This window comes from Clarias gariepinus, chromosome 10, assembly GCF_024256425.1.
Source record: "Clarias gariepinus isolate MV-2021 ecotype Netherlands chromosome 10, CGAR_prim_01v2, whole genome shotgun sequence".
Lineage (NCBI taxonomy): Eukaryota > Metazoa > Chordata > Actinopteri > Siluriformes > Clariidae > Clarias > Clarias gariepinus.
In genome coordinates, this window is record NC_071109.1 from 7,669,791 (window position 1) to 7,686,227 (window position 16,437).

Below are 16,437 nucleotides of genomic sequence, written 5' to 3' on the forward strand. Positions count from 1 at the left end.
TAATTAGATGTCTGTTAAAGATTTGTGGTTTTGTGTGTAAAAAGAAAGACTAAAAAAAAAAAAGAGAGAAAGACATCGCAGGTACTGGATAAGTTCGTTTCCGTGTGTGCAAAATGTCCTGAAACGAAGCTTTGAGCGTTGAGCCTGGAGCTTTCTTGGTCTTTACTGCACAATCTGTGGCATCTCACTCCAGGCTTTGGCTTTCTTCTTGGCCAGGGCCAGCCATGGAGGCTCATCCTGGGTTAGAGGAGCTGGAACTGGGTGGCTGATGCTTCTCTTCTCCTTTTCCACCACGGCCGGTTTGGATATCTCCAAAGAACACGACACTGGCCACAAAAAAGGAAAAGTAATATAATCAGTTATAGGTGTACAATTAAACCTTAAAGTATGTGAGCTTTCATACAGGACATTTAATAGTCTGTTCCAGAAAAAAGAATAAAATTTAAAAAAGTACTCCTGACTAAAAAGTACATGTTAAAGTGATGTACAAGAATTGTTAATTTAAGTAAATGAGGAATAAATCCCACTGAGATATATTTTACATGACAGTAACTTAAGACTTCCACTAGAGGGCAGCAACGTATCAACTTTACTCTAGTTTATTTTGTTCTTCAGCCTCCAGTTTGTCCTCAAAACAGTCCTAGGACTAAACTAAAGGCTTTAACAGCTGTTGTTTATGGTGCACATTTGAGTCCAAACAGAATAACCATGAATTTATGTATGCATACTGTATACGGATAAGGTTTATACAGTATTTGATGCAATAACAATGTTATTACCTTTAACTGGTGAAGCGACAGGTTTTAGCTGATCCTTGTTAACCGGACCTGACAGATCATCCGTCAAACTCTTCTTGTTCAGTTCCTCCTAGAAAAGAAAAGAAAAAGTCACTGAATGTATGACAAGTTTACAAAATGTATATGCTTACTTTAGACATATATATATATATATTTAAAAAAAAAACGACTCTAGATGCACTACATATTTCCCTGGTTACAACATGGAAAAATAGCTCTCTGGGATTGGGACAGATGACTAAAGAAGAGAAACAAACAGAAAATGCATTTTGTTTGTATAGCCTGTAGGGGTGTGACAGTATACAAACGTATTCCACAGTTTGGTAAATTCCTCAGACCGTAAATCTAAGAAGACTACATACAAGTACTTAGGTGCTAGTCGTGTAGCTCTTAAAACCCATAATTATATAATATATAAAAATAATATATATATATATATATATATATATATATATATAGAGAGAGAGAGAGAGAGAGAGAGAGAGAGAGTCAGGGTTGTGCGATATAAAATAAGTGTTTTTGTTTCCAGCACAACCTGGGCAATATAATTCATCAAATTTAATAACATTTCAATCTACTATACAAAAATGACAGAGCAAAGAAATGTAAAAATGGGTCACACAGGCGAACAAATAGCACAGATGCATAAGATCATATAATTTTATGTTTGTTTTCTGTTGTTTCTGTGACCAAAAGTTATACGAATACGAGCATTTTAAGAGTTCAACATTTTTGCGACACCATTTTCATATATTCCAGTAGCAGTAACCTTTTCTGTGTATTAAAACTGATCATAACTTTACATAAACCTGACATATCTGAAAACTCAATCGAACATGCAGTTCGATGTCTAAAGCCTCCTTCGTTTGAGTTTTTGGAGTTTTAGGAATATTAACATCATTATCTATAACAAATATTAAATTTTTTTTTTTTTTTTTTTACAAAATATTAAAATAATATTTTTCTATGTTTATGCACCATTTGCTACTGGTGATGGCGCTGTTACTATTTTTGCACGTTTATTGAACGTTTTTTTTTTTCTCGAAAGAGTAAATGAGAAGGTTGTCTTTTATAACATCAAATATGACTGCACTCCCTGTTTACGTCTTCATGTCAAACCGACATGGCAGCTCCATGTTAAATTTGTACTAAATGCTGACCACAACATCCAAAGATACCAACTTGATTTATCTCCCAGGTTCCCAAGGGCCCAGGTTCCAATCCCTGTTGCTACTCTTGGGCCCCCATTAACGCTCAACTGCTCAGATGTATAATGAAATTAAATGTTAGTCGCTCTGGATAAGGTGGTCTGCCAAGTGCTGTAAATGTAAAGTCTGAACCCGATTACTTACACTTTACTCATGTTCTTAGTGACCAACTTTACAAAATAGTCGGTGAACAGAGCAGGAAATGTTATAATGACCAAGACCTACGCTAATGTACTTCAAATCAAGTCAATTTTGATTTAAGGCAGCTTTTTAAAAACCTGAACAATTCCTTCAAGGATAAGTAGGAATGCTCACCTGGGTTGGGAACCTGCTCTCAGGTGATTCCTCAAGGACGTTCTCTTTGAAGACTTTTTGCTTCTGCCTGGCCAAAGAGATCCAGCTTGGAGACTCTGAGCTTTCCACCGATGCTTTACCAGTTACATCTGTAAATTGTAACAGCATCATCATTTATTTATGTTTTTTGCTTTCATTTAACATTTAAACACGATACGCCATGATACGAGATAGATAAAATATCTCTTGATTGTGACTTAGCACAGTGAGTGCAGATAATACAAAATAAGCAGTTGGTACCTGAGGTTCTTTTGGGCTTCACAACACCATCAACCACCTCGGGCTTCTTGGACAAAGCAGGTTTCCTGGAAAGTTGCTCTAAGAATGGTGACTTCTGTGTCTCCATGGGCTCTGTGACAGGAGTTGGGCTTTCTCCTTCAGAAGCGTAGCGGTGAAGAACTGGCGTCTTTCGCAGCCGTACTCCAAAAGGGTTCTCTGGAGTTGTGTCCTCATCAGCTTGGAGTGGGGATAAGGGCAGACTCAGAGTCTCCACTTGGCTGGGAGATGGCTCAGCTCTCACTGAATCAGAGGACAGATCTCTGCTTGGTGACTTAAACACAGGTTCATCATCCGAGACCTCGTGAATCGAATCTTGAGCAGCCTCACTTTCAGAGGAGCTTGACTGGAGACCCTCAGACAACACTTCCTCCTGAAGGACCTCCTCTGAATGTTCATCATTAATCTGGAGACTTTCCGCAGAATGATCGGTGCATTCTTCCAGAACGAACTGCTCCTCGTTAGTGGCTTCCTGTAGAATTTGAGGGACATCCTCCAGCTCCTTGGGCTGGTTTGAGAGTTTCTTGGGAGAACTGAGCTCAAGAGAAGTCATCACTACAAAGGATGGTTTCTCAGTATACTCCTGTGATAAAAGATTCTCAGGCTCACGATCTTTGATTGATTGGTCAATCTCATGGTAGCTTTCAGTTTTAATGCTTGTGACCAATTCGACCTCTTGTTCTTTATCTTCCATTGGACAGGACTGATCCCTGGTTTCATTTTCGGTTTCTTCTTCTTCTCCTCCTCCTCCTTCTTCTTTAGCATCTGTGTCCTCTTTGTTATCTTCAACCAAGATCTCTTTCTCCTGATCAGCTTCATTTTCTGCATCTTCCTCACACTCTTGCTTCTCTTCTTCAATCATATCTTCCTCCATTTCTTTAGGCCCATCCTCTTGGTCCATGACTACTTCTTCCCAAGAACCGACCATGTTCTCACCATCTTCAACCACTTCCTCCTCCAATTCTTTATTGTTGTCCTGATCCTGAACTTCAAGTTCAACCTGATACTCCTCGTCCTCAATACTACCCTCACGCAACTGCAGATCTTCTTCAAAAGGAACTTCATCAGCAAACTCTGGCTTCTCATCTTCCTGTAAAACTTGCTCTACCTCTTGTAAAAGTGTGACAGATTCAGAAAGAGTCTTTTCAACTGGTACTTGGTCGTCTAGGACGGAGGACGGATCTGTGAAGTCGGGTTGTTCTGTTGCGCTGTCCACATCTGGGTTATCTAGGCCATCTTCGCCAGCTGTGTCTTCAACCTGAGGTAGAAAATGGTAAGATTTAAACATGGTTAGGTTAAAGTACATTGTCTGATGTTTTTGCTTGGGGATTAGCAAGACCTATTTATGAGCTACAGAGAGGTAATTCCCCTCAAATATTAAATTCCAACCTCCATCGGCTCAACTGTAGCCTCGGACTCCAGCACCAGCCTCGACACAAGGGGGCCCTTCAGGGAACTCAGCACTTCCTCTAGCAGGGAACCCTGCTCTTCAGTGACAACCTCACATCCTCCATCCAGCAGGAAGTCTTCAGTCTGGAGCTCCAGTCTTACTGGATTCTCAAAGGAGGTTTCTAGGATCATAGAGCTGAGGCCGTGATCCTCATCAGGGACACATTCATCATCAACATTATCATCATCATCATCAGAAGCCTCAGCAGAGCTGGAAGTTATTGTAGATGATCTTTGACTTTGAGAAGACACTGGCAGCTCCTCCTCATCCTGTTCTAACACTGATGGGCTTTTTGGAAATTCCTCTTGGACTTCGCAGATCTCTTCTGGAACATTATCTGATTAAGAATTAAACGTTACTATTAGTTTAGTGCCTTAAGATTAAAGTTAGGGTAAGAACTGAACATCACCCACCTTTACTCTCCTCTTCTTCTGTGCTTGTTCTTGCAGCTCTCAGTTTGTCCTCTGTGTCTCGAAGTAGTACTCTTTCTCTCAGGTCTCTTCTCTTGGGTTGTAACATCTCCCTCTAAATACATGCAAAAAGGTTGCTTGTTGAAACTGTCAAATTAAAGGCTACCGCATGACGTCTAGATAACTACCCCTGAACACCTCGTCCATTGTCCAACCTACTTGGCCAATTCCAAATATGTAAATACGAATCTCTGTGGTGGGTTTGGACACAGTCCAGAAATGCTTTCCTGCCACTCTACAAACTGAGAAGGGTCTAAAACCCGTAAAAACAAGCACACAGTATGAGTTTTAGCTCCCAGAAGAGTGAATGAGTGAGTGCTAGGTATTCCTCACACTGGCAGGTTTTCTTTTAGCACAGGCTCTGGACTTGACAGCAATGCGGTGATGGGCAGCAGAACTGTCCAGGCAGGAGAGGGAGCTGGCTGGCTCACTGAAGTCCACAGGAATGGATGTCTGTGGGGTACTTGGTCTCGATGAAGCCCCAGACATCTACATAGAGAGACGAGAAATAAAATCAGCATCAATCTGCATCTATTTCTATTCCAATGCATAACCAGCAATAAAACTCAACAGGGTTTTAATGAAGTAATTTATTTATGAACGACGCTATTCAGTTCTTTTCAGATGCACAGACACTTTTGTTTGTCTAATGATCTGTGCACACAGCTTTTATGGGAATAATGAATAGAATAATCAAGGAGTGAATAGAATGGAAGAGGGGCGATGGAAGTGTAAACTAGCTTGTTCCCAGAAACCTCTGGACTATTTTTGAATATTAGACACACTGTTTTTTTTGTTTTTTTTTTACTCGGCATATCCTTTACCCTTTAACAACTGGCCTTTCACTTGCATTACGGTTAAGAATATAATCATGGATTTCCTTCCTGCATTCAACCACGGGAGAAACAGATCAGAAGTATATTTAGGGCCTGGTCTCATTTAAGGCCCAAGACCCAAGTCTTTCAGTTCTGTACTCTCTTCTGTATTCTCTTTCCTCTTAGCTTAGTCAACTCTGACTGGTGTCTTAAGTTATTTCCTTTTTTGAAAACAAAAGGAAAGAAAAAACACACACAAACAAAGGTCTTTTCGCTTGGATCAACAGTGGAACACGGATGAGGGGCAGCATTTTTGTCCTCTGACATCACCAATGTCTAGAAACTTCATAATATATTTTTACACTTGGGTTTTCTTATTCGACACATTGCTAAGCCAAGTGTCCTAACGACACAAAATACACAGATTGTATTTTAATACCGGATTGTCATGCGAGTACGATATGCACCCAATGGACAGACCTTTTATACAGAAGGTTCGAATGTTTGGCCTGCATCAAGCTAAGAATGAAAACCCGAAATTGGGTTAAGAACTGTCTGTTGCATTATTACAACCTGGAAGGATTGTGCTGAACCATCAACGACATGGAAAAATGAGTCACTTAAATGCTTGGTGAAGTTGCACAGCAAAAAACCGACAGTAGAAATCTCAGCTATGGCTAACGAACATAAGAGCCTAAAGATTTTACTGTGGAGAAAGGGGCAAAAGGTCATGTGGCCTGATGAGACCAGATTGACCCTATTCCAGAGTGATGTAAGAAGGGGAACCGCATGAAGCCATGCATTCCTCATAGATAGTGTCCACTGTACAAGCCTCGGAGACTTGGGTGTTATGATCTGGGGTTGCTTCAGTCGCTCAGGTCTAGTCTGAGCAACGTTATGTGACAATAAAACGAGGTCAGCTGACGAGATGAATGGACTAAATGACCAGGCAGAAATTTAAATCCCATCTATGGATTCTTCCTTCCCTGGTGGCATGTACTGTATATATTCCAGGACTCGAAAAAGTGATTTTTTCGGAGCATAAGGAATAATTTAAACACATGGATTGGCCACCATAGCGTGTGCTGTTTTCAAAGACAGTAAAATGAAATATTAGAGTATGAGACGTTTTGTTTTCCGAGCCAGGAGAGCGTACAGTTACTCTTAGCCCCTCTATGCAATCCAAAAAGAAAAAAAAAAAAAAGAAGGACCACCCAAGAAATGCTGGTAAATATTATTTGGATAGTAGACATTCCCAGGAAAGTTAAGTAGTTTCTTCATTATCAAACAGAAAATTAAAGAAGAATTAGGATACAGGTGGTAACTCTGAATTTATTTATGATACTGAAACCTCATAATATATTATATAACCTTGTTTTACACATTATGACACCCTGACGTAGGATGCTCATACCAGTCTATACTAATGGCATTCCATTGATGAAACTGTTCATTGTTGTTGAGTTTAAACATGGACAATTATGATATGCATATTTAATAAACCATCAACGAGTTCATTAATACCAACAGTGTGCTTGTGAAGGTGGTGGGTCAGTAGTTAGACCACCAAGTTACAGATCGATTCCTGAATATGTGTAAATGCACTGTGACGCTAATGTCCTGTTCATTGTATTCACATTCATGACAAAACAGGAAATGAGACAAACACTGAACATTCACATGAACAATCTCGTCCTTAAAAGAAGCAGTTATAACTTGGGAAATCCGAAGCCGAAAAAAAAAAACAAGTCAGTGTGCTCTCTACTCTTTGTGTGTACAGAGATCACGAGTGCCAAGGGGCTACAGGCTATAAGAGAAATGTGTGTTTGTGCTGCGGCCCGGGTTCGGCCTGGCAGCCTCGGCATACTGTAATAACCCCATTTCTGGCAGACAGGACGACTGCCAAGCCGAGCCACCGGAATGCGGGTTCAGACCGCACCGCAACTTTGATGAGAACCTCAGGAGTGAAGCAACAGATGATGAATCCTTCAAAAATGACCCGAAGAACAGAAAGACCAGTTATTACAGTCAGATCAAGAATTCCTAGCCTGGTTAACTGTACTAGTGGATGCCGAGGACACACCGGGTCACCAAAATAGATTTGAGAAAAAGTGAGCGTGATTAAAAGTGTGCTTTCTTACGGAGTCAGATATAGCTGAGGATCTGATGCTTTTATGATGCTTGACGTTTTACTCTTTACTGCCTTATTTCCCACGTTGCGCTGCAGCCATTATCCATATAACAACAGTATTCAAGTTCTTGCATTCTTCTTGTCAGAGTCAATACAGTGTGTTTGAGTGTGCTTTGTGTAAACAAGGCAGTCGGGCCAACTAAATAGTATTTAGATGGCTCACTCAGAGTCTGGGAACGTTCTTTTACTCTGCTGTTAAAGTGTGTATACAGTACATAATACATGACATCCACATATGGTTTTATAGAAAAACCTTGATAATGTACATAAAATGCGGTTGTGGTTGGAAGTTTATGTACACGTATCATGAATATAATGAATGTTATGGCAAGATTAGGCTTTAAATGATTTCTCCGAAGGATGATTATAGAACTCGTGTTGAAAAAGTCCAGGGAGCACAAGGTTAAATGTAATGGATCTGATTTCAACACAAAGTCAAAATGATACATACAGGATCAAAAATAAACATAAACCCACTTAGATTATTAATTTAGAGTCCTGGAAGTCCCAAAATGACTTTTGCAGAGTACACCTTTGACCTCTCAACTTCCTGTTAGTGATCATGGCTGACTACAGCTGGTAGCTTTCACTGATGACATTCATTGGATTGAACAACACTTAGTACAATGGTAAAGTCCAAGCAGCTCTGTAGAGATCTGAGAAAGTAAAGGACGACCGAAACCAGAATTTATAGGTACCGTGGCCGTGACTGGCGCCGTAAACGCGGTGTTACTTTCACCCATAAACAAAACTAAGCCATAACTGTATGCAAGAATTTTGGCCGTAATTGAAACCAAACATCAGTGTACAACAAAATACAACATTTAATAAAATAATAATAATTAAGAAACACATGACAGTGCATCATGCACTAAATGTTGCGTAACCGATGCGACTTTTATCAGTTAATACATACAATCAAAATGTTATATGCCAAAAATAACAGCTTTTCAGGATTCTCGCCCAGCAAGTTGCAGCGTCCATTGAGATAAACCTGTCCTGCTGAGCTCAACATCTGTTTGCCTTCAACGGTGACAGGCAGCGAAGACAAGCACTTCCTGGCTGCAGTAATTAATTTTTTCAGACTGAAGTCATTTTTATTTTTTTTTACCCACAGTGAGATCAAATGTCACCACCTGCCAGACTCTGACCAATGCTAGTTACGGTGACCAGGCCGAAATGCAGACGCAAACTGTAATTAGCTCAAATAGCATGGATGCAATTATAGCCGCCGTCGAACCTGGATGAAACGAAATAATGAAGTCTGTTTCAAAGCCAAAATCTAAACCAAATATTGGTATGACTTCATGAGAAAGAGGTAGTGGATGTAGACGAGTCAGGAATGTCTCTTGGAGCCACTTTTAAACAACTGCAGTTGTTAAAAAACTGGTACGTGGGGGAACGCAAACTGTCTTCCAACTCGATCAGATCATCAGAAACAACCCAGGAGCCACTGATTACAGGTCTGCCATGTACCAGAAGTTACGAGAACACCACTATAACCCAGTTTCAATCTCCATGGACCGAATCGGCCCAAGACGGAAGCCTCTCTTTCAAAATCAAAAACTTCTTAAATAAATAAAGTTTGTGATGACCACAGGACAAAGATGGGAAGGTTTATGCTTGAAGAAGTAAAGGTCATTTAACATCAAGAACACTGGGGCAGCTGTAAAGCGTGGTGGTAGCATTATGCTCTGGGGCCGTTTACGCTGCCAGTAGAACTGGTGCATTGCACAAGCATAATGAAGAAGGAGGACTACCTACTTCAGGATTCATCAACATAAACCTTAAACTTTCAGTTAGATTGGGGGAATCTTAGACAGAATTACGGGTTCCAACTGGACAATGATCTCAAACACACATCGAATCAGGTGCAGGCAGACTTTCAGCTTTCGGAGCCTCAATACTATGAAAATCTATGTGAACTGTGCTTAGAAGGCGAGCTTGTCCAAACAAAATTTTGTGTGCTGTACTGTATGTACTGTATAATTTTGACCATATGCTGATTTAAAAATATACAAAACAAATTCAACCTTTTTCCTTCTTCCGTAGCAAAAAGACCAGTTCAGAAGAAAGCTTTGCAAGTCCATGACATTCATGCTCATTATGAGTGTATCTAAACTTCTGACGGCAACTGTAACATTGTTTTGGAAAAGAAACCCCCCAGCCGAGGATCGAAATTCAATATACACTCAGCTGAAAACTGGTATTTCTGGTAGGAATGACTATAAGGCACTGTGTAATGAGGCTCTGTGTAATCCAATGTCCACAGCAAGACAAAATGTCAAGGCAATGAGTCACATTTCTTTTAATTATACTTTGCACTTTGACCTTTTGTGATTTAGTTCTGGCTTGCTCACAGGTCCACACGTCCAGCTGCTGGGTAAAATGTGTTCGATTTGACATTTGCCGTAGTTATGATTTTGTTGCAGCTATGAGACAAATACTCAAGATGGTGAAGAATCCACTATGTTTTTTTTTTTTTTTTGCACGAGGGACAACGACAATCCAGGTATTGACATTCATAATAATTACATGTTGCATTAGATAATTGGAGAGAAGATGATAAATGTGTTACCTGCTCATCATCACTGTCTGATCCCTCCAGGCTAAGGGAGCCACTTCTCTGGACCACTCCTGAAGACTGAAAGGAGAGAGACAAAAGTTTAACTATTTATATGGGTGTTCTCATAAATTGTCTGAATTTAAAAGGTTTTCTATTTGCTTGGTTGTTTTTTTTTCAGTCAGTCGACCAGATAGAGTTCTGTGAGAAAGTCTCATTTTCTGTCCTGGAGCAGACTTAGAGGAATGTTTTTCTTTGTTAAGCCACACGGTGATGTATGAAACATTCAAGCATAAAAAACATCCAACTTAAGGAATGAACCAGTGAGAAACAGGAGCGGATGATGACCGATGATGATCAGGCCGATGATTATTATACCGCTGATGCTGAAGGCTGAGGTTGGAACAGATGAGAGGGGAGATGAGGTTGCTGTTGAGGTTGTTACGTAAACAACCAATTTTTTTTTATTGTATATATAGGCAATTTTAACATAAATAATGAGGGGTGGATCAAGACTTCAACTCAGATTATACTACAGTGCTGCTGAATTATCAAATCTGATCGGTCAAACAATGTTGTTAATTTTCTGTCACGGGACATCTACAAAAACAAACAAAGTAAAATTTTCTACAAGATGATTCTTTAGCATTTTTAGGAGGAATCTCCGGTGTCAGCGCTTCATGACACCCAGAGTTGAAACTAGATACTAAGCTTTCTGACAGTTAATACATGACAAACAGCATTTTTTCGTCTCATTATCTTAACAAAAGAGAAAAATGAAGCTGGAGAAAAAGTACCTATTTATAACTACGAAAATCTAAGTCGTCAGATTTTCTACAATGTTAAAAGTAACTTGATTCAAGTTAAGGGCCAAAACACACTATTAGTGCTGATTTTATTTATTTTTTTTGTTGTACATATAATATAAAAAAAATACGTATGCGCCATAGAAGCTACTTGCTGCATAGAAGTGACCAATCTTGCGTTCCTAAAAATCTCAAGTTGCTAACTTCAGCCGTTTGAGAGATGATTTTATACTGCACGTGCCCCTAAATATACTGTCTGGCTTCAAACTATAATAATAAAAAATGAAAATTATTCATATTTATGTATTGATACAAAAAATGTTTTTTAGAAGCCTGTAAAAATTTGCTTTATTTTTTTTTCTTAAAACAAAAAAACTCCAGTGTCCGTAACCATGTCAAATACATGCTGCAATATCTTAACAATTTTGCATTTTGGAATCTTTTTTTTTATTTTGGTCTTTTTATGCGAAATCAAAATTGGCAAAGTTTCCTCTAAATGAGAATTAAGATCATTAAAAGATATGAATTCAAAATAAAAAGTTACGGACACTACATAAAAGGCTGTGAAATTGTATTTAGCAAATGTGCTTCATTTTATCTGATAAAGGTATCAATGTGTATGTATATTTACATAAAAACGAAGCATGGATTTGGGAGATATGAAAAGTGGTGTTATATGATCCTTTCTGAAGAATTTTTTTTACCAAGGCCTTTTTAATAAATACCATGTTTTGGCTTCATTTATGTGTAGTGTAAGGGGATTAAAACACTTCAGTATGTGCTGTTGTAGAAATATATCTAACTTTTGGGACCTAACAGGAATTTCACTTCACATTAGACTACATTACACTATCCTGTATTTGATTATTTTTCTATTACAGCTCACCCACAAGTGATTTATTCAATGCATGATGTATGAACGACTTCATCAATCCAATTAAAAAAAATTTATTAAACACTGGTTTTAAAAAGCATAGTTTTAAGTCAAGGAACGAAAGAGTAATTTTTTTCAAATCTGATCATTTTAATTCACACACTTTTCATACACATAATTTCTTTTGATTGTTAAAAGCGCTATACAAATAAAATGTATTTTTAATTGATTTTGAATCTAAATAACCACTGTGTGTACGAGCACCTTTATCAGCATCTCTATAAATACTCGTGATTTGAAAACTACCACCATATGTACAGTATAGCACTGAAAATGCCTGAACCATTACCATCATTTTAAGAAAAATAGTATATTTTTATTCCATCATTTTATGCAACCTTTAATGTCACTGCCATAGCAACATAAATCACGACACAGTGACAACGCTGCACAAGCTTCACTGTGACTCAAAAGAAAAGGAGAAGAGTTTTGACTGTGTTTAATTTAGGCAGCCTTAAACTGTACTAATCCTGTTTTCGTGATAAACGGAGACAGACAGCCCCGTGCATGGAACCTAGCAATGGAGAAGCGAGACAGGTACCGTGAGCCTTAATTAAATCCGACTGCGGACAAGCAGGAGGATTAATCCATTTAGACAACTCATCAGGGAGCTTCCAGTCTCCGCAATCAGGCCCTGTGATGTCTGGTGCTATCACAACTCACTCCTGACTGCTCGCTAATGTCGGATTAAGAAGAGTGCCTAGTTGTAGGAATCTTACAACTACATACTAAAAAGATATCTACATAGGAATTCTGTAAATCACAGAACAGTTCTGAGATACTGGATGGAAAATCCTCCAAAACATATGTACACAGCTGTAATCCACATGCTGTCTGCTCCATATAAAAAGAAAATGTGTTTGTTTTACAGGCGGAATCCTGAGTGCATATTTTGCTGAGTACTATATACAGGGTGTCGAACAAGTCAAGAACTAATAAAAGGAAAATGACATCTATTTACGTTAATATTTATTACCAGCGTCATTACCAGTCATTGACGGGAAAAGAGTTTGTAAGAAACGGTTGAAAGGTTAAATGCTGATCAGATTTAATGTAATCAGTAATATTATTTCAAGTACACGTCTGTCTGTAAGGTTGAGTATCTCACGCCTTGTTTACTGCTGAATTGTACTTCCTTCATCGTCAGCCGAATACACTTCTAGTCCGGTAATCAGAGTGAGAATCACAGATGAGAAATAAAAACACTATTATTTTAAATTAGATTATTAAATCCGGCACATAACTGTTCATTGCTTTTACTCATTTCAGGAAAATATCCAAGTATTGCATAAGTTTCAATCCCGTTTAGCCAGTTTTTGCGTGATGCTGTGACATAATCCGGCTGGACAGACACACAAACAATTTTTCTGAGACTGGTTTCGTGTCCTCCAATGTATCAAACGTAGAGATGTCCATTCATCTACTTTCCTTTTTTTGTTTGTTTTTGTATAGGCCGTGCTGTGTCGCACTTTCGTTTCTGCTTCCTGAGCATTTTGGTGGCTTTTGGTGTACATGTTCCCTTACATCCTGTGCATCTCCATCTTCTCAGCTATTATTTTATTCGATGGATTCGTCTCACTATTTGTCTCCCATTGGTTCCAGACTTTTTCTGGATCCCCTCAATATATTTATATATTTTGTTAACTTGATTTATTTACAGATATTTATTTATTTTTTAAGATCCTATGTTTTCCAGCTAAAAATTCCAGAATTTCTGAGGTCAGGCAGAAAGAAGGAAGCAGGAAACAGACGGTCATACCCTCTGAGAGGAAGTTGTGAGCACGCTGTGGACTGAGTACTCCGGGGGACTGCAGGGCAAACCGTCATCCTCCGAAACCACCCCGCCGTCCTCACTCTTCTTCATGGAAATCACCGCTGGAGGAGAGCCGAGTCGGATCGCCTGCTTCAGCTGCATCTGTACAGCAAATTTAGCAAAAACATTGGAAAAAGAAATAGAAATCCAGATGAAAAATGGCATGAATCTGATTTGCTTACACTTTTGAACATTATGTTATACAAGATCTAAGAATATGGACTTAATCTCGTATAAAGCACTGATAAAGCTTTACGCACATTGTTGTAATTAATAATGAAGATTTGTTATACTTTATGAATAAGAATATGACACTGTATTTACAATACTGATCGTTTGTATTATAAATATTTTAATTATAAATATGGTTATTATTTATATTATTTATATTTATTATTATACATTTGGCATACCATTATTATTATTATTATTATTATTATACCACATGCAATAATACTTTAATACAAGCGTATGATATATTGTAGTACACTGTGGAATTAGAGGCACTGTGTTGTGTTGTGTGTGTGTGTACTATAACACAGTGCCAATGAAACTCTAATTCTATATTGTACTACATTCCATCATATGCTATTATTAAGGTATTATTGCATGTGATGTATGTGACAATCCATATAATCCAATATCAAATATATTATTATAAAATGTTATGAATGTAGTTATCATCACCGATAGGGGCTTTATAGAAAGCCAATTTACTCCCCAAAATACGACTTAAGTACAAGAACAACAGCACTACACCCACAACATTTCTGGCTCAATGATGATAGCGTGTGTGTCACTGTGGTATAAATTTCAGGAAGAATCCAACCACAATGAGAACAGTACAGTTAGTTTTATTCCAATGTCAGCAGACATGATGGAGACTGAGGCATTAGTTTAGCAGAAAATAATGATTGGGGGGGAAAAAATAAAAGCACAGATGAAGTTAATGAACGTGTGTTTGTGACAGCCTGGGAAAACCGTTGGAATTTTATTTTAAGACTTAAACTGGACTTTTTGTGTCTTAGACAGAGTGATCCTAATCAGTTCAGTCTGTAATGTTTTATTGTACGACATGTATTATTCCAACAACTTGATCTTGTTCACTGCCTGAGAAAATCAAAAAAAAAAAAAAAAAAAAAAAGACATAGTGCCTGTGCTTTTGAACAGTACATGAAAGTAAGATGTCAAAAAACCGAGTGTCACCTTCCTGTGTCTGGGGGTTTATGTTCAGACTTGCTAATTTAACACCAGGTCCCTATGAGATGCCAACCTCAATATTAATCAAATTGAACCTGAGGATAGAAGAAATTTATATCCTCTTCCTGCTCCAGATAAGCTTGCACACTTAAATTAATGACGAATAATTAAAAACATTAACACAAAAAACAGCAACAACTTAAACTCTAAAGCTTCTGTAATACCTGCAGGGATTTCACTTTGCCGTGAATGCTGTCGTGTGATGACTGGAGAGGTTCGTTCGTCTCAGGAGAAGGTGGATCAGAGGTGAAGACACTGTCCTGTGACAAGGCCTTGCCTCCCACATTGACGTTGGAACTATGAAAAAGGAGACAGATGGATGGTAGGATGTGCTGAGAGAAATGCTCTTGCATAATTGTATTTTGTACAAGCTTTGAAACAATAAACCTCGCTAATTTAGCCCATGGGTTGCTGTTGAACTTCATAAGTAAATAATCATAGCGTGCTGCTCTACAACGCAGTGGAGGTTAATGCAACTTTCCAACACTCTGAAGTTGTTCTATATAATTTACGTGTTACATGTTTTGTTGTATCAAACACACACAGCCACTTTAGTAAAACAATCCACGTATTCTTCATCTGAAATCTAATTACAAAAGTAGGACCACACCCACCCCTGTCCACAATTCAAATCATTGACTCATCCACCAAAGCATTCTTCAAAACATGTGTTGCACAAGAATTCAAATATGTGCAGTATGGCATTACTGTTATCACCCAGAAGGTGATTATTTTGCAATAACAAGAATGCCCTGAAGGGTTTCCCCTTCCACATGAATACTGAAGATTCCTACCTTAAATGTTTAATAAATCTTCTTAGTAAGCACTTTCCTACTAAATATTATAATTTTTATCTTCATAAATAACTTTTCTTTTTACACTATTTATTATTCGCTCCAGATACTATCATATCTGGTATTATTATAAGTATTATTATTATTATTATTATTATTATATCTAACACTACAAGGGCATTCAAATCAAACCAGCACTAGAAAGATGAAAGTAGAGTGTTTCTAAGTATGGCAAAGCATGGTTGGACTGCCTGTTTCACATAATCATCATTACTGAAATGCTAGCCTCCCACAACCTTCTTTAGTGGCCCTTTCCTTTAATGGAAAAAAAAACCCCAGCCTGGTTGGATCACCAAAGGCATTCTGTTTCTACAGGAACACACACATCCTCATACTGCCCGCTGCACCACTTGCATATCACAGGAACTCTGTTGAAAGTTACTTCCATGTGATTTTCACATGTTGTGTCAGTTAAAAGAGTTCCTGGGAGACCAGTGCTTCAGATGTGAAGCTCACAGTCCGATTATGGCTCCGGCGTATTAAGAACACAGTCTACCTCGATGGTATCCAAGCACTAGTGAAACACTGGGGGGAACGTGCATTAGTGTAGAAGGGAATTATATAGAGAAGTAAAGGCAGAATTGTATCCTGTTATTCTGCACAAACAAAAGCCCACGTTTAACTTTATTTTTTTGTTATTAGCTTG

General features: G+C 38.3%; 1 protein-coding gene across 10 annotated transcripts in view; it reads right to left on the reverse strand.

Moving 5' to 3' along the window:
- Positions 1–59: 59 nt before the first annotated feature.
- The window catches only part of zgc:66433 (uncharacterized protein LOC321250 homolog), a 33,921-nt gene continuing 17,543 nt past the window's right edge, over positions 60–16,437 (reverse strand). For all 10 annotated transcript variants that reach the window (XM_053505684.1, XM_053505681.1, XM_053505677.1 and 7 more), the window contains 10 exons: positions 15,102–15,234; positions 13,624–13,779; positions 10,140–10,205; positions 4,889–5,044; positions 4,499–4,610; positions 4,025–4,422; positions 2,600–3,893; positions 2,321–2,448; positions 780–867; positions 60–326 (listed from right to left, as the gene is read on the reverse strand). In XM_053505684.1, the coding sequence (XP_053361659.1) occupies positions 163–326; positions 780–867; positions 2,321–2,448; positions 2,600–3,893; positions 4,025–4,422; positions 4,499–4,610; positions 4,889–5,044; positions 10,140–10,205; positions 13,624–13,779; positions 15,102–15,234 (2,695 nt within the window). In that variant the 3' untranslated portion in view covers positions 60–162. The remainder of the gene's footprint in view (positions 327–779; positions 868–2,320; positions 2,449–2,599; positions 3,894–4,024; positions 4,423–4,498; positions 4,611–4,888; positions 5,045–10,139; positions 10,206–13,623; positions 13,780–15,101; positions 15,235–16,437) is intronic.